The following is an 18,309-nucleotide window of genomic DNA, read 5'->3' as shown; positions in this document are numbered from 1 at the left end:
GCTTTATTCTAAGTTTCTAAGCATTTGGTTTTTTTCATGAAATAAAGCGAGGAGGACGGCTCATCCAGCTGCAGTTGTTGTGGTAACTTTTGTCTTTTTTTCTGACCACAGCCCTCTGAACTCTCTGTGGTTTTTGTCTTGGAGATTTCCCCAAACAGTTATGCAACCTCCCAAACATTCCTCCATTTATCATCCTCAAGTTAACTTCTCTAGTCTTCCACAATTCCTCTTCGTATATTGATTTTGTCGCAGATGTATTTCATAGTTGGACATTTCCAATTTGTTTATACTGGATAAACATCAAATACTTTCCTTTGTATCCACCCTGTTCTCTCTCCTCCACCCTCAGTTGGTCCTCTCCCACCCACCCCAGTTTCTAATTGGTCTTCATTACCGTTTCCTCTCAGTTTTTTTTCTCAGACAGAGTTTCTGACTCGGAGGATCTGCATCCACTGGAGTCTCTTTGTCACTCGCAGACAGCAGCTCGTGAAAACATCATCATTACATCACCATCAGGTAAGTTATGGTTTGTTTTTTTTCTGCTGTGTCAGTGAAAAATGCTCGCCTGAGGAGATCTGCACAAGGCATGGAGCAGGGCTCAGGGAGTAGCTTTAGACCACTGGAGTGCAGCACTGTGAATCTGGTAGACTGTTTACTTCAATGGTAAAAACATAATGAATATAAAGATTATCATTAGTTATGAAATCAAGTGCCGGCATGATTTAAAGACCAAGGCATGTCTTTAAAAAACTGTGAAATGAGAAAAAAATCAGTCCCACAAGATGATGCATCTAATCTGTACGTCAGCTCCATTCAGGTAAAGGTATAATTTGACAAAATTGTGTTTAAAACAGATCACACTCATCTTGCCTGATACTGACTTACAGTAAACATGGATATTATTGCACTCCAGCTGGCCTTAAGGCAGAATGCCAGAAGTTTTTCAATCGTCTGCTCCAGCTCACTGATTTCTGTCTCAAAGAAATCAGACATTTGGACCATAATCCCTCTGCTGGTACAAAGTCCAGACAATGAAACCAAATCGACCGGACAAACTGAAATCAGAGCTGTCGTCCAGTGATGGGCTGAAGTTTTATTTTGGAGTTCTTTCACGGCATAAGATCTATTAGAGTAATCTTCAAAAAGGAAGTGAAAGAATGTCCCAAAAATCTGACCTAACAGCAGACTATGAGCTCTTATGAAAGCAAGAAATTCGTACAGTAAACACAGAACTTCACACGTTAGAGGTCTATCAGTTGGGAATTACATGGTTATTGAAAACATTCATGTTTGACGTCCTCTGAGGGCTACTGAGGAGTGGTGGCTGACAGCTGCTCAGACTCTCAGTCCTCTTGTCTGCTCTCCTCCTCTGCCAAAAATGCTGACATGGGGTTTTGTCTCCCTCGTCTTTTTTTCCTTTACTCATTCTTTCTCTCTTTTTCTTGACCTGCTCCCACTTTGTCTCTTTCTTTTCTGTAAACTTCCACTAACAACTTAAAAAGCCCCTGGAAGATTAAAAACTCCAGTTTACTTTTCTCACAGTCAGAGCAGAAAGTTTAAAAATAAACCCAGTCGACCAGAAGCTGATTCTGTTAAACAGCCGGGAGCCCTCCTGCTTCGCTCATCAGTTCAGTTTACAGCTCTCAGCAGCCAGTGTGGTAGAGACAAGCTGTTGGCTCATTTCATAAAGGTTATATAGTATAAACGTGCAGTTCCATATCTTTCATTTTGTTGCTGCAGGGTCAACCAAGGATGAGAGATTTGTAAAAACAGGAAACAGAAAAAGAGAGAAACTGACATGAAATCGTGTGAGCGGTGTCTGAGCAGGCTGTCTGGTATTCAGGGTAGCATCTAGCTGTGATCAGAAACACCTGTTCAGTAACAAAGAGTGCCATGTTTGCTTTGAGGATATGATTCAACATTAGGTCGGGAATTTGAATCATGTTTCTTCTCAGAGATTATATAAACATCCAGGTTTGTAATGGCCACTTGAACCTCGTAGGAATACACATTTGTTGACATGAGTCTTAAAACTTTGCAAACCAAAGTTTAACCAATAATAAATATGTAACAGTTGGATCTAAAAAGGGAGTTTTTTTATCGGAGGTCTTTTCTGTATGTGCTGTAGGTTGTTAGAATTAGGTTCTTGTACAGTAATTCTTGTCATTTCTTGTAATTTTCCACCGATCACTTTCCACCACATGCCTTCCTTGAAATTGAGTATTCTGGCATCAGTCCTCTGAACCTGTTATTTAAGAAAACTGAATCACAGGCTGGATCCAAAAGCTGCTCCTGTGTTAATAAACAAAAGCTCCACATGGGCGTTGTTATAGTCAAACCTCTCTATAAACTCCATTTGTCCGAGCTTGTCTTTATAAGTTGGAAGTTATAGATTGTCTAAAGAAAAGATATTGGAAACAAACACAAAAGGGCATCTGTTTTAAACTACTGCTCTCTTTCATCACTGTTTTGGCATAGGTGTGACGTCTAATAAAAAGTGAGAACTCAGAGATGTAGTGCAATTACTAAAATTTGTGTTTACTCTTCAAACCAAGAAAGGGATTTTTAACGATGTCATATAAGATATGATATGAAAAATATGAACCAGTCGATTGTTTTTTGTTGAGGAATTGAGACACTTGATACAGAGCTGTCTAAGACTCAGTGTCTAACAGTCAGCTTGCTTGGTCTTCAACTGGCACTGCAGTTCAAAAAGATACCAGTTGTTCAGAAGCCATAGTCCTCTAAGTGGGTGGCCCAGAATCCAAGAGGACTGCTGCATGCCATACCCAACTTTATCCCCAGTGACCTACTCTACCCCTATTTTATCCTCTCAGTAAAGAAATTATTTTAACCTCTTAAAGGTCCCATACTATGCTTCATTTCTGCAGTTTAATATGGATCATTGATGTCTTCATGAAATGGTAGTAACAGGTTTTGGTCCAAAAAGCCAATAAATCAAGCACAGCAGCATTGTTTCCAGGCTCTCATAGCCCCTCTGTTCAGAACGGTCTGATTTAGTGGGAGTGACCTTCATATGTAAATGAGCCACCACTGATACCGACCTGCTCTTCCACTTCACTGAGAGTGGCGCCACTAGCTCTAAGTGCACAATGTTTAGAAAACAGCGAAGCTGGTGTACCGTAACATTACAGGCTAAAAAAAAACAGGCTAACTGCAGCTAAAGTTAGCATCCTGAAGCTAACACAGAGACGGGGGGGACACTGAGGAAAAGCTCTTACATCTGCTCCACAGCACACAGCATTTAAAATACTCACATTTCCAGGGTCCGTGCTTCGTTGGTGGATGGTTGGAAATGCGGCTCGATTCAGGACCAGCAGTCTACCTCCACTGCTGGAGAGTGGGGAGAGGAGTGGGCAAGGAGGGGGTTTGGGGGTATCTGCTGCGGTGGACCAATCAGGTCAGACTTGCTCCTGATTGGTCTAAAAAGGGAATCGCTGACATCAGTAAATCCCCAAAATCCAAACAGCTCGTTTTAGGTCAGGATTTTACATTCACAAGCACTACTAAGTACAGGTTTTGTCATTAAATATCACATTTTGTGGGCTGGGAGGAAAGCCAAAGACCCACAAATTTCACTAAAAGACTTAAGAAAGTGATTTTTGCATAATATGAGACCTTTACATTACATAAACATTCCATTCCTGCCTCTCAGATCCATGATACTTCATTTTTTTTAAACTTTGACCTATTAGCCACAGTTAGGGACATGCCCACATCATCTTTCAGGTGAAATCACAACATTACACCCATTTAAGTGAAATGTATTTAAGTACACTAACACTTCTAACAAACAACTAATTGAGAACTCATAACACAAATGATCAAACTCCCCAAAGACCAAGTTCAGTTATTATATGTTTTAAGTGTCACTTATTCAAAATAGCAAAGTGAATAAAAAAAATACACACCAGACAAAAGCTCGGGTCTTAAGAGGTTAAAAAACAATCAAATCAAAAAATAGCCCCACTCTTCAGCCAATCATGGTTAAACATTATAACTAGAATGCTTCAGAGAAAAGTAGTCCTTGGACTCATTTTGTAGCTTCCCTTTAACAGCAACCCAGTTATGAAAAATGCTGCACAGTGACACATCACATTTGATTGCTTACACTATAATTCCTTTTATCATGTCTTCAAACACAAATCTGAATGTTTATGTGTGTTGTAAAGTCCATTGTTGTGTGCTCTCCCTTCTTCTGTGATATGATACTCTGTCATTTGAATTGTTTACAGAGGCAGTGGTAGTGCTCTTTTGTTTGATCACATCCCCATTACCCCATCATACGCAGTCAAATTTGAGCTTAAACTATGATGTTTCCCCTCATACTTTTCTTAATTCCTGCGAGTTTAACCCCTTTCTTTTTTCTTCCTCAGCCGTCACACAGCAATGACCTCACTCAGGTTGGTGCCTGTGTTGCACTCCCTCCTCATCCTCCAAGTCCATCTCTCCAACCAGCTAGAAGACAACAAGATCCCTCCCAGTCTGTGCACTGGTCTCCCTGGTATCCCCGGATCTCCTGGAGGTCATGGCAGTCCCGGTCAGCCGGGCAGAGACGGGAGGGATGGGAGAGATGCTGTGCCAGGAGAGAAAGGAGAGAAGGGAGACAGAGGCAGCCCAGGTGCTCTGATTTAAAAAATGTATGTTGGGTGGTTAATCTGCAGGGGGATTCTCATGTTTGTCCTCATTTCTTCTTCAGGTGAGACAGGAATGCGAGGTTTGACGGGGGACAGTGGTGACCCAGGACAAAAAGGGGAGAGAGGCCAGCCAGGAGAGTGCGCTGTTGCTCCCAAATCTGCTTTTAGTGCCAAACTATCAGAGGGCCAGAATTTACCTCTTACTGTTGCTGAAGCAGTCCGCTTCAACAAGATCATGATCAATGAACAGGGCGACTACAACTCAGAGACAGGACGCTTCACCTGCAAAGTACCAGGGGTTTACTACTTTGCTGTCCATGCCACCGTCTACAGAGCCAGCCTGCAGTTTGATCTGATGAAAAATGGGCACACAGTAGCATCTTATTTCCAGTTCTTTGGTAACTGGTCCAAACCGGCATCTCTGTCAGGCGGCTCCTTGCTCCACCTCGTCCCTGGTGACCAGGTGTGGGTCCAGATGGCTCTGTCAGAGTACAATGGGTTTTACTCCAGCACAAAGACAGACAGTACCTTCACCGGCTTCCTGGTGTACTCAGACTGGAAAAACTCTGCAGTGTTTGCATGAGAAGTGAACAAAAGCGAGTCATTTTCTAACTTTGGGAAACAAACCACCACCTAATTTTGCCTTTTTATGACTAAGAAGTTCTGGATAGAGACACGTTTATAAGATTTGACAATGTGCATCTGTATTTGGGTAAGAAGTAAAAAATCACTCCAGACAATGTTACTTTAAATGGCACATACTGTACTGGTGCGCTGTAGTGTTCACATATGGGCAGTAATGTTTCTTCATCTGCAGCCTCAACTGCTGTAACACCTCATTATCATAACAGATGATGTGACAATGGCCTTCAGCCAACTCCAGGCCACAACTTCTTTTTTATACTTTTACTGCACTTTGTTTCCTGAAGATTTCTGCACAGCCAACATGTAAAATAATAAATAGCTGTAGTTTTGAAAATACACAACTGACATGTTTCTTTTTTGCAATAAGTCAGTTCTACATTTTGTGCCTTTCATTCAGCTCTGAATGGACCCTTTGAGCGACGTTTTATGAAATATGACATAAGTGAAGCGTTACGGTTCATGTATGTGTTATAGCTTGTCCAAGAAGAGGTACCACTTTATTCAGCTTTCCTTTTCTACATTTTCTTTGTACTTTGAGCCTCAACATGTTCATGAAATGAAGTCACCCTGATGGAGCTGTGAACAGCTCAAAGACATCTGAGAAATGAAAATAGGCTTAAATCACAGAAAAGTTTTAGTGAGGTACCTTTTTTTTTTTTTTTTTTTTAGTTTTTCCCTAAACATGCATCACTGATGAATAACTTATGTGTGTAATCATTAAGTTTTGAAATACAATAAAACACATTACACTTATGGTTATAACAGGCTTGTAACAAAAAGAAAAGACATACGACATATCACAGACAATCAGAACAGACACAAACAAAGCACATCAAAGCAGCCCATGCATTAAAGACAAGACTGAGGCGACGAATAAGACATAACCTGGAGGCAGTCAGCAGCAGCAATAACTCTGTCACAGCACAGAGTTTCCATCTGACAGTGATTAGTGTGTGCACTTGTAGCTGTCTGCAAGCCATAATCTAAGATGAGAAATAATAGTGGAGTATTTATGTATGTCTTTGATGGTTTTGGGCAGCGAATTTCAATTTTGTATTGTTCAAACAGAAAAATGAAAATGAAATGAAAAAGTGATTTTTCTAAATGGAATTAGAAAATGTAATGTCACCACTTGAGGTGCTTCTGTGGTCTGACTGCTTTTATGTTGGATTGTAAGTGAGATTAAAGAAGGAAGAGCAGGTAGATGTTTTTGTATTTAAAAACATCTTTCCAGCTCAGTAATTGACAGTTCTTTAATATAATACAATGATGTGAACTATTGGGCTTCTGGTCCAGCACTTGAACGGTTTTCCTGTAGAGAGTGGCTTTAATGACAAGCTGCTGTTTGACCTCAGCTTGTTAAGCACTATGTTACATGTGACATAATCATGGCATCTATAAACAATTTGGCAGCATTAAAAGTAGAAGCAAGAAGTGTGTCCACACTATTTTTGGCCGGGGTGGCCCATCTGATTGTCAATTAACTTGTGCAGAGGTGGCATGACACACACGTGTGCACCAATTCGTCCTTAGGGATGGGAATCGAAAACCGGTTCCTGTTGAGAATCGATAAGAAATGTTTCAATCCATCGATATCGTTAGCCTTTGTGCTTAACGAGTCCCTTATCAATTCTTTACATTGTGCTGGAGCCGCCGGGCTTTATGTCGACTAGTCTGCTGCAGCTATCTTAGCTTAGCAGTTAGATAACGTTTCCCAAGAAAACTCTGATTCAGGATTTTCAGCTTTAAATTTGACTGAAGAACTGACTTCATAAAGAAATGTACATTACTCTTTCTCAGGGGATTCATATTCAGTACATTCAAAATGGTATAAATCACCTTATTTACCAATATGACAAATTAACGCAAGCTTGATGCTAAGGTATATGGGAAACTGCGTTGATATGCTAGCAGTTAGCATACATCAGTATTACTTCAGCTTCAGAAGAGAATTTCAACTTTCATCACAGAAACATATCACATCAACTCTTTGTAAAAAATACTGAGAGTTTCAAATGTCAAAAGCTAACAGGCTAATGAAAGGCTGACGGCTGACTTCATAACTACGGAAAGCTTCCAAACAACTTAAACCATTGCTATAACCACTTTGAGACACTAGATGGCCTACATGAATTTTTAATATATTACAACACAGTACATCAACGTCACATTGCGTGCAATTTGTGCCTGTTTCTGTATAATTATGCCCAGAAATATCCAGACTCAGGGACCAATTACAATTCATTCACTGACAGTATAAACTCAATTAACTGTTGTTGACACAGAAAACCAGTAAAGCTACTTTTTGTACCAAGAAAATTCACAACAACAATTGATAAGGGAATCGATAAAGAATCAGATCGAAAAGCAGAATCGACAAGGGCATCGGTATTGCCAAATCTTATCAGTTCCCATCCCTATTCATCCTTCCATCCATGTATTATCTTTACCGCACGCCCTGCACAAGGTCTTGGAGAACCTGCAGATTGCACATGAAAAGATACTTGCTCACCTGGGGATTCAGATTATGTAGTAAACTTCTGCACAATATCAAGAGGGGCCTTTTCCACTCCTGGCCACTTATCTGGATATGTCCCTGGCTATAGCGACAGTAAAACAAGGACCAGATTTCTTAAACAGGATAAAATCTTAGTGCTCCACAAACCTCCAAAGTACAGTAAAAGTATTTGATTACTTTCCACCACAGTCTGAATGGTCATTTTGCACATTTATCATAAATATTCAACACCTTACTCTCTGGTTTTCATCCCCAAAGGCAGAGCACTGCCACAGTAAATACCAAAAATGAAAAAGACTGGAAAATATTCATTTTCCACTGGATTTATTCTGTTTACCTCTCGCTTAATGATTTCACCAAACGCTTAAAGTACCCTGACAGACTGCAGCTCCATTTCAACACCATGAGCTGGTAAATGCCAGTCATCTCCCTCTTCCTGTCACTAATGATGCGTTGTAGTCTTAAAAAAATTACATGGGCTATTCTACTGAGTTGCTCTTCTCATCCCTTGACATTTTTCTAGGGCTATGTCTTTTCCTCAGGAGGGTAAACACAGACCAAACCAGAACATGGAGAAGTCTTTGTAAGCCTGTCAAGAGCAATACCTCACACATGAGGAAATGTTATTTTCCCTTCACTCCCTGAGACTCCCTACACGTAATTAAGCTTTAAATCTCTCCTCGTAAGTTTCCCCTTTAGGGCAGAATGAGAGAAGCAGGGAGTTGATCAATCTTGCCATGGCATCAATAAGTTATTTCCATTAGTTCACAGCCTGTAAATTGCTGTCTAACTGCCTGAAGCCGATGGCTGATCAGACCGTGACATCACACCGGCTCTCATTGGTGGACAGATGTCTGTTTGGGTAAAATGAGGACAAAAGTTTGACATCTGGATAAACTGTCAAAGCACATGTAATCTGTTTCAGATAGCATGACGGTATGATGAGTAAGAATGTGTGCAGTGAAGAAGGCTGAGCCAGAAGTAAAGAAAACACTCACATCAGAATCCACAGGCTGCCCCTCGTAACAACAGATATGTGGAAAAAGAATTAAAAGAATTAAATGAATCACTCTAATCTGTCTCTGGTTCAACCATATTTTTCCTATAATCTGGCCAATCTCATTTCTTGTGTCAGAATCCCCCAAAAAGGCAAAGAGTGCTGCTTAATCAGAGGCACAACAGCCCAGATAACAATATCACCATTAGAGGATTTTTAATTCTGCCTCAAGTTTTTATCCACACTGCGAAAAGAGTCAATGACGTTTTTAATTAGTTTAATGGAGGGAGGGATCTTCTGCTGCCAGTTTTTTCTTCTTACTTTTTTAAATTGCAGCTAAGAAAATCTTCAGATGATATGTATCTCTCTTCCTGAGGCCTTTTGGTATTTTCCCCAAGATATATATATTAAAAGATGAAAGAAAATTCAAATTGTATTCCTAAAATCTCCACATTTCCACACTCCCTCCAGCAAAAAAAAAAAGTAACTTGCTTAATCTGGATTACTGATGATTAAAAACAAACTATTAAAAACAGGGTTGCACGGTGGCTCAACAGTTAGTGCTGCAGCCTCACAGCCAGAAGGTCACTGGTCCCAGCTTGGCCGGTGGGCCTTTCATTGTGGAGTTTGCTTGTTCTCTTGTGCATGTGTGGGTTATCTCAAGGTCCTCTGGCTTCCTCTCACAGTCCAAAAACATGTTTAGCAATTGAGCACTCTAAATTGTCAGTAGGTGTTAGTGTGTGCGTGAATGGTTGTCTGTCTCTGTGTCAGCCCTGTGATTGACTGGTGTCCAGTCCAGGGTGTACCCCGCCTCTTGCCCAATGACAGCTGGGATAGGCTCCTGTCACCCGCAACCCTGAACAGGATAAGCGGTTCAGAAAATGAATGAATGAAACAAAAAAAAAACCCTGAATGATATTCTTCCAACAGAAACAGGAAAAAATTAAATAAGATAAAGAAATAAAAAATGTTGATGAATATTGAGTTTGCTGTATTTTAAGCCACATTTCAACAGATGTATCAATGTGTGCCTCTTTTTCCCAGCACAGTCTTAAATAAGTTGTTGTATTCTCATTCATAAGTTTAAATTCTTTGTACAGGTTACTACGTATGCCTCTGACAGGTTTGGATTAAAGGCATCAACTCAACTCAACTTTATTTATACCCAAGGGTAGATTTGTCTTGCAGATAGAGCGATCACATTTACGACACAAACTAACGCATCAAACCTTGGTCAGAGTGGCAAGACATAAAGTGCACAGTGTTTCATTATGTCTATATATATATAGCAGCATGGGTCAGTAAAATAAATATAAATAGATAAATAAAACAGATAAATAAAACAACACACAGTAAAACACAATAAAAACATCAAAAGATAACTATATAAACATAAAAAAAATAAAAGTCATGATAAAAGATAGAGCAAATAAATAGAGTAAAAACTGAGATAATTAGATAAAGTACTATGTTACTGTATCCTATTGAGCTCAGTGATGGTGATAGGAACAAAGCTGTTTTTATAACACTGTGCCTTGGGACTAAAAACCTCCGTCCAAAGGAAAGGAGCCGGAATTCACCACGTAGAGGATGGGAATCATTATTTAGGATTGCCACAGCCATCCTCTGTACCTGTTTAGTATACAGGAAGGTGGGGCAAGACTGGGGTTCACCTATTAGGCGTCAATGAATAGTTTTGTTACTTTTGATGGTTCTCGAATTCAGAAGCTCTCATCTCTTAATGAAAGAAGTGGCAGATCTGTAAGAACCTGTAAAAAAACCTCTTTCCCCAGCTTGTATTTCATGTTCTGTTCTTCAAGCAATATTTATCCTTATTCTCTGGTTAGCTTTTACTGAAGTACAAAAATTTGAAATGAGAACAGTTTTCTGCAGCATTTTAAGAAAAAGTAGAAAAAAAATGTCAGACAACAAAAACAAACACAAACGAAGCCACCAATCAAATCTTTGTCTCATCCATGTCTTACTTCAGAACACACACTACTCCGAATCTCAGTATAATCTCCTGAATACCTGAAACAAAGATCTAAAACTACTTCAGACGGTTTATGTTTTATGGAGGTAACGCTTTATCCAGCAGGGGGCAGTGTTGTTTCAAAATTCAGCCTCTCAAGGATGTTTCTGCCTGAATATCTGCATCCAACTTAGGAGTTTACCCCACCCCACCTCTCCTCTGTGTCACATTATAAGCGTGCTACATTTTAAGAGCAAATCAACACATTACATGTAAACTGACAGATGTGTGCAACTGTGGCTGTACACAAGGTTTTTCATGATTTTATCCTTTGGAAATTAAGTGAAAAAACCCTACAGCAGAGGAAAACATCCAAGAAATATATTCATCTGATAAATTAGCAGGCCTAATTGATCCCCCTGTGCACATTCTGTTTATCATAAATAAACATAAACTGATCCATCATCAAAAATCTCTGAATACTAAATGGGATTTTAATCTTTCAGCACATCAGCTTGTAAAATAAATGACTACATGCAGCTAATGTGAACTAGACGGTTTAAATCTCCACTTATAACAACCAGGATCAAGCGTTTTGTATGCTCTAAAATGAGATATGCCTCTCCATTTATCTGGGTTTACAGTGTATTAATCAAGAACACTGAATCACAAATTAATCTCTCTTAAACCCCAGAAGCTAATCTGACAAATGGACTCTCGGTATTTTGCGCAGGAACAGTGGGACCTTTCAGTCTAAAGGTGAAAGTTCAAGCACAGTGGAGAGATTTCCCTTCGAGTCCTCTGACCTGATGGTTATCATCCAGCTTCCTTCACTTGCTCTAGTCTCTGCTGAGCTCATACATCAAAATCTATATTTATCCAAGGTTATCAGGATTATCTGGATTAATTACAGCAAACCTTTTCATCACAGAAGAGTCAGGTTTGGGTGGAGGCCAGTGGAGCCAAATGAGCTCATCTCATCACATGACAGTAAAATAGTTTTTTACACTTTAAATTCAGTAGTCCTCAGTTAGAGAAACCTTATCCACCTATACCTCACGTTAGAGGTAATTTTTTTTTATTGTTAATGTGCCTTTATAGAAAGGTCAGAGGTCACAGTCAATGTATAATCTTTCATCATTGTTGACAATTCATCAGCATGGATGATGCCTTTAATCCAAGAGGTTTCCCCCTGATTAGGATGCTAACATTTGACAAAGTTTCCTCTATAGATCATGTAAAAATTCAAAGTCAGACAGTGGTTATAAACATTAAGATAGAGTCTGAGTAAAGGGGGTGATACTTGGGGCTGACATTTTCCCACGCTTCCCTCTGACCAGAACCAGGGGGCTCAAAATAAGAGGTCAAATCCCCCGAGTATGACGTCCTTCTTCTACTCCTCCCTGCTCTTCCCCTGACACTAAACTTCCTCTTCTCTCTTTGCACCATCCTCATTTACTGCAGACGCATGAATAATGCTGCTGAGGCAGGGCTGACAGGTCACAGGGTTCAGAGTGCACTTTTATATCATCCAGCTCATAGTAAAAACTGATCTCGACAACATCTTTAGCAAAGTTTCCACTGCTATCTTAAATCCATTAAAACCAAGATACGGTACAGATTAATAACACCATGGGTTCTTTAAATGTTGAAACACTGGGAACGGGAATGACGCTGAAAACCACAACACTCTGGTGAATTGTTGTACATTACTGTAATTGGTCCCATTTGAGCAAAAGGGGCCCTTTTTTGACCCAGAACAACCCCTTTGTCTTCTCACATATAAGAAATATAAACATTGAACTTTCTCTGGACTCATGGTGACACGCTCTGACTCAGGGCCTGACATATAAAAAATAATCTGTGATCTCATATTTCAAACCATCAGGGAAGCATTTCCTACTGTATTTTGGTTAAAAATAAAATCTCTACATATGAGAGCCCAGGGGGAAGCTGCAGGCTGTGTGAACGTCATGGACAGACATTAAAATCATCTGAACCAAATATGGTAAAAAGACAGAGTTTTAAGTGAACTTTCTGAATGATAGGAATGTGAGATGGAAACCTGGTTCTGTAGATTGCTCTTAGCCCCCTGAAAAGAAATCTTTTTCACAGAAGACATTTTGGTTTTTCGTAGCAGGTGAAGCACAGGTGTGGTTGAACACATTACTGAAAGCTTTATTCTGTTGATGTGTCCTGTTGAGAGAACACAGGATGAATAATATCAAAACTCTGGATCTGCAGCAGCCCAAATGGCACTCAGCTATCATACATTTTAATATTTACACCTGAGCTTCAATCCGCTGTTAAAACAGCCAGCTTGTGACACCATTTTTTTCTGAGCTGTACCTGAAGCAGGAGCCCTGTACCTAAGTTAAATGCTAGTTATTTTTAATCCCTGGTGGTGTCCTTGACAATCAGCTATAGTGGAAAAGCAACAGCGTCAGGGATTGTGTACTTCCAAGAACTGTGGTGTATGTGTTTGATGTTTTTCTTTTTTTTGTAAAGCAGAGGGTCCCTATAACCTCTAACCTTGGTGTTTAAGATATTTTTCTTTTACTATTGGATATATTAAAGTTATAGTTCAGCAATTCAAGCTTCTGCTGGGAACAACACAAGGTGTATATTGACACTTTAAATGAAGCTATGTGAATTGATATTGATTTCTGCATATTTATAAACCTTTATTTAGTCCTGAATGCTGTAAGTGTTCAGGTTTAACAGACAGCCTTTGCGTTTGTCAGGGTATTACCAATATATGCGGCATATAATTAGCCAAACTTTTTGTGGCTTCAGTGATATTTTTACAACTTTTTCTCCTGTGTTTGTCTGGAGATCCTACATGTAACCATGGCTGCATTGTTTACATGTGAACTCAGCTGTTAGCAGCCTGTAGCATGTCAATGCTAACTGGTGTAAGGCCTGATGTCTTCCCACAAGGTGAGGAGAAGGAGGTGAGGACGACATGCTGGTTCTCAGGTGTGAGCTAAGAAGTGACGACGTGGACCTGTTCTTCCATCCATCGTTATTGGGGAAGTAAGATCTATCTCCAAATAAGATGGACGCGCTAGCTGTGCTAACCCAGCAACAGAGGGAATACCAGAGGGCAGAGTAGCATCATGCTATTCACAGGCATGGCTAACAGAGCTAACATCAGAAACCAACGCCACATTGGAAGAGCTTCACCTGCTGTGAGCAGACAGGATCTAGGAGACAGAGACTGAACTGACTGCTGAAGAAGCTCAGTCCTGGACCCTGTGGAGGTGGAGGCTGGCTGAACTGGAGAATGATGGACAAGCTGTCATCATCTATTTTCTTATGGACCTTTTTCCACTTTCTACATACTTTCTTACTTTTGTTTTCTTGATTGCTGCTGTGACTTTAATTTTGTTGTACTTGTTACAATGACAATAAAGTTCTATTCTATTCTGTTTTATATGTAGGAGCAGTGCAATGTTAAGAAAAATCTCAAGACTTCAAGACTAAAAACAAACCTCTGGAATTATCTTCATCTCTGTTTGAACTACATATGAATCTTCAAAAAAATCACTTTCTACAGAATTTAAGTTTCACATTAGAGTTGTATCCATATGTTGTCTTTGTTTTTAGCAGCCAGACTGTGATGACACAACATTTACCGTCATTATTGTTTTATTATAAACAAAAACACTTACAAAGTATATGGCAGTCAAAGCATTTAAAAAATGTACATTCATGTCTTCAAATCACATTGTCTAACACTTGGTCAAACCAACAGCAGACACAAACAGATGATGGTCAAGTGAGCTGTTTGCATTCGAGTGCAATCTCAGGATTATTCATAAGGAGGTCCGGTCACAAGGAATCATTTACGGGTTCATAAAATTTCAAACTCAGACCCCTTCCAGATATTTGTGGTGTTGTACGTACACACACACACACACACACACACACACACACACACACACACACACACAAAAAAAACATACATTTACATTCCCCACACCAATGTTAACAGATAAAAAGCTTCAATTGCATCACAATAATGTCCTGCAAACAGTAAACAACGGTCAATTTTAGCTCGAACTGAAAAAAGGAAATACAATTGTGAGACCTTATTGGTTTATGGTCCTTTTACGCAGCAGACTTCTGTTTTATAACAATGACAAAGGAAAGAGAAAACCTTTTATAGATCACGATGGCAGAAATAAGTCTCTGCTGGAAGACTGGAATAAGCCCTATCAATAGAAACATATATATCACACCAAAATGAAAATGTCTGAAAATTTATCAAACCTCTGTTAACTCTTAACAAGTTCTCTGCAAAAAGTGGTTACCCTGTACAGTATATTCAGAAATAAAATCCTGTGCAACAGAACAAAAGGTTGCGGCATTCATACAAACAGCATGTGTAGATGCATCGTCATGCATTAAAGCACTGTGTTGGCTTCATTACTTCACAGCTTGGCTTCGTGACAACACAACATTTTAAGACGTGAGCGGTGGTAAACATTTTAGAGTCAGGGAGGGCACTGACGGGTGACCATGGCTACAAGACCTGAGACTCAAGAGCACAATACTGAAATATTTGAACATTTTAGCTCCAAAACAGCGACTGCATCTGGCTGTGACCTTCAACTTTGAAAAGACTCAACAAGAACCCATAAATTCTGTTTTTTAAGAGTTACAGTTATGTATTTCTTAACAACATTAAAAATATTATATTTTCTGATTCATAGTGGTATTTTAATGCTGCAGTTTGATTTGCCCGTGCAACTTTAACTTCCTCTGAGCTAAAACAGATATATGCGTTGATGTCTCATGAACTCAGTTACCAAACTAAACATAGACAAACATAAACCAGTATTACAAGCTGAAACAGTATAAAGTTGGGGCAGAAACAGGACTTTTTTAGATCATCTGATACCCTCTTTTTTCTTAATGATCAATAAACCCAAATAAATCAGGAACCAACGATAAAATCACCTCGCTTGCTAAACACAGTCTTTGTAGTAGAACCAAGTGCCACCTGTTTGGAAACTTTTATTTCTTATGTAAGAAACTGATGTAACTGCAAAGCCGGCTACAGAGCTGCTTGTAAGCATTTTTCAGTGGATATAAAGAGGCTTGAGTCTCAGCCAGCACAGTATTTACAGAGACTAAGGCATTGCTTTTGGTCTTTCAAGAAAAGAATTCCAAAATATTCTTTAAAACATTCAGGTAAAAACTTGGGCCATACAACATCACATCAACACAGGGTTTTGCATGTGGCCATACCCCAGGTTCTCTTTTGTCTGTCTTTCACAGATACACGTCCATGGTGTTCAGGATCATGCGTCGACAGAGTGGGCAGTTCTGCTGGTACATGGGCTGCCTCAAAAGGATACCTGTGCAATCTCTGCATAAACATAGGTGCCTGCATGGCAGCAGCACCACTGTCTTGGTACAGTCCTGACAGATCACACACTTCTTTCTGTCTTCCTGCTCCTTCAGCAGAGTCAGAAGATCTTCAGCAGGCAAAGTTTTAGTCTCTTTTCCTTTAGACAACTGCTTCTTTAATGGTCTGTCTGTACTTGAGGAGGGTAACACTAAATCCAGGGGCTCCTGGTTGACTCCATCTCCTGCTCTTCCATCCGGTGGGTCACGTCTCTCCTCTGCAGGGTCACCGTCACCACGTTCTCTGTTATTGTTGTCCCTTTGAAAGTGTGTCCTCAGGTTCAGACTAAGCTGGCTGCTGAGTCTGGACAACTGCTGCCAAAGTCCTCTCTCTAGCATATGCAGGTGATGGAGCATCCTTGATAGGCGCTGCATGGCACTTTGTGCAAACTGAGGGGCGCTCTGCAAAGCAATAGCCAGGCGTTGGAGAGCCAGAAAAAGTCTCTGCATGGCAGGAAAAGAGTTTATATAATCCACAATCTGTGCAGCAATTTGCCGTGTCAGCTCTGGGTTTAGGTAGATCGTGGTAGCCAGGGCAATAGTCACAGTCAGCAGGAGGCCATAGATGTTCACTATGAAGATGCTGATAAACATGTGAACCAGGGAAACCAAGAAGTCCAACACTAACTTACAAGGTGTCCACAGGAATGCTGAAGTCCCAACCAGGGTACTGTACAGGAAGGTGAAGGAGGTCAGAGTGAGCTCCAGCACCTTCTGCAGCGGGCTGGACACAGTTTGCCAAACACTCACCACTGCCAGATAAATATTCTGGGCTGTAATGAGCACGAAGTTGATCACAGTGTTGGCAAAATAGACCACAAGGCTGAGAACAATACTACAGCCCTCCAACACTGAGAGCAGCCCTCGATACAAATGCTCTTTCCCACGAAGCAGCACGTGCATAGACAGGTAACCCACCATCTTTAGGCTCTCTAACAGTCCCTCCACAGCCAGCACCAAGCTCCCAAGAACTGTAACAGTCCCGTGGGCTAGGTTTGATGTTGTCTCTGCTGTGGACATCAAGAAAAACAAGGTGAGGTTTCCTAACTCCAGGATTGAGTTGATGAGGAGGGTGGGCAGGTTGTTTATAAAGGTGACAACCGCCAGGACAGTCCGCACCACACTGTGGACAATGAAAAAATTCAAGTCCAGCAGCAAACATACTGCATCCAGGCATTTCCCTATCGTGGAGATGACGAAATTCAGCAACCCCATTGTGATAAATATCCAACTTTTCGACCTTTAACGTTGCATCTTCGCGCCCTCAAGTTGTCTCCAAGGCATAGTCCATGTTTTCATCACGTTGTGAACTTAGGAACGAGAACTACATCTTCTTCGGGTTGCTGTTTTGGTTAAGTAAAAGTAGAAAAACGGTGTCACCATACCTTACATCGGTAAACTTATCACACACGTTTTCTGTATTATTGCTCGGTGGGGACGTCGAGCTAATGTCGTAAACACGCTTCACAAAGGCGGATGTTTAGGTTCAAACGAAAGCCTGGCACTTCCGCTTGTTTTCCGGGTTTCGTTTCGTCTCCGTCCAGATTTGCTCCCGAATGGACCCGGCTGTCACTCTTCATGTTTTATTTGCGAATACAAACACGACTGGGATTCAACAAAGCCCCCAAAAGCACAGGTCTGGACATGTTTGCATCGCAGAGCGTCATTTGGGCCGCCATAGTTGTTTTGGTCTCGCAAACTGAAGCCTATTTTTTCCGGTTACGTCACAAAATTGTCGCGTGCACACCATGGTGCACGCTCTTCTCGTATAGAACCTACACCTTTTTAGCATAACATTTTAAATCTTTGGTAGAAAATCCATGTCAATACTTAAATCTTATTCAGGATGTTTCGTCTTTCTTTCTTTCTTTCTTTCTTTCTTTCTTTCTTTCTTTCTTTCTTTCTTTCTTTCTTTCTTTCTTCTTTTATTTATAGTTATTTGTGATACAACTTTCTTGTGCCTGCTATGTCTGACCATAAAGTTAGGATAAAATACCCACCTGTTTATTGTATTTTCTTTTAAGAAAAGCAGTCAAATGTGAGATTGCATACATTTTAAGACAAAGACCATATGACCCAATCACGTGCAATGCTATTAGAAGTT

General features: G+C 40.3%; 2 protein-coding genes across 2 annotated transcripts; one reads left to right on the top strand and one right to left on the bottom strand.

Moving 5' to 3' along the window:
• The first annotated feature begins 311 nt into the window (after window positions 1–311).
• c1qtnf5 (C1q and TNF related 5) lies at window positions 312–5,595 on the top strand. Its single transcript, XM_074679893.1, has 3 exons — window positions 312–516; window positions 4,398–4,642; window positions 4,721–5,595. The coding sequence occupies exons 2-3, from the start codon at window positions 4,411–4,413 to the stop codon at window positions 5,239–5,241; spliced, it is 753 nt and encodes a 250-aa protein (XP_074535994.1). The 5' UTR covers window positions 312–516; window positions 4,398–4,410; the 3' UTR covers window positions 5,242–5,595.
• An 8,838-nt stretch (window positions 5,596–14,433) lies between these two features.
• Window positions 14,434–17,915, bottom strand: rnf26 (ring finger protein 26). The gene has a single exon (XM_074678652.1). It carries the CDS (start codon window positions 17,418–17,420, stop codon window positions 16,071–16,073), a length of 1,350 nt encoding a protein of 449 aa, XP_074534753.1. The 5' UTR covers window positions 17,421–17,915; the 3' UTR covers window positions 14,434–16,070.
• Window positions 17,916–18,309: the final 394 nt, after the last annotated feature.

The sequence above is a fragment of the Halichoeres trimaculatus genome, unplaced genomic scaffold, assembly GCF_033239565.1.
Source record: "Halichoeres trimaculatus isolate MK-OKI-2021-1 unplaced genomic scaffold, fHalTri1.1 fHalTri1_scaffold_9, whole genome shotgun sequence".
Lineage (NCBI taxonomy): Eukaryota > Metazoa > Chordata > Actinopteri > Labriformes > Labridae > Halichoeres > Halichoeres trimaculatus.
Note: the sequence above shows the minus strand (reverse complement) of the source record. Positions and strands in the feature narration are given on the sequence as shown.

What these genes read in the sequence shown, in the direction of transcription:
- c1qtnf5 (XM_074679893.1), top strand. Translation starts at nt 4,411, where the DNA reads ATGACCTCACTCAGGTTGGTGCCTGTGTTGCACTCCCTCCTCATCCTC. An exon ending in GGGAGACAGAGGCAGCCCAG is followed by an intron (nt 4,643 to 4,720) that starts GTGCTCTGATTT and finishes TTTCTTCTTCAG; the next exon opens with GTGAGACAGGAATGCGAGGT.
- rnf26 (XM_074678652.1), bottom strand. Translation starts at nt 17,420, where the DNA reads ATGGGGTTGCTGAATTTCGTCATCTCCACGATAGGGAAATGCCTGGAT.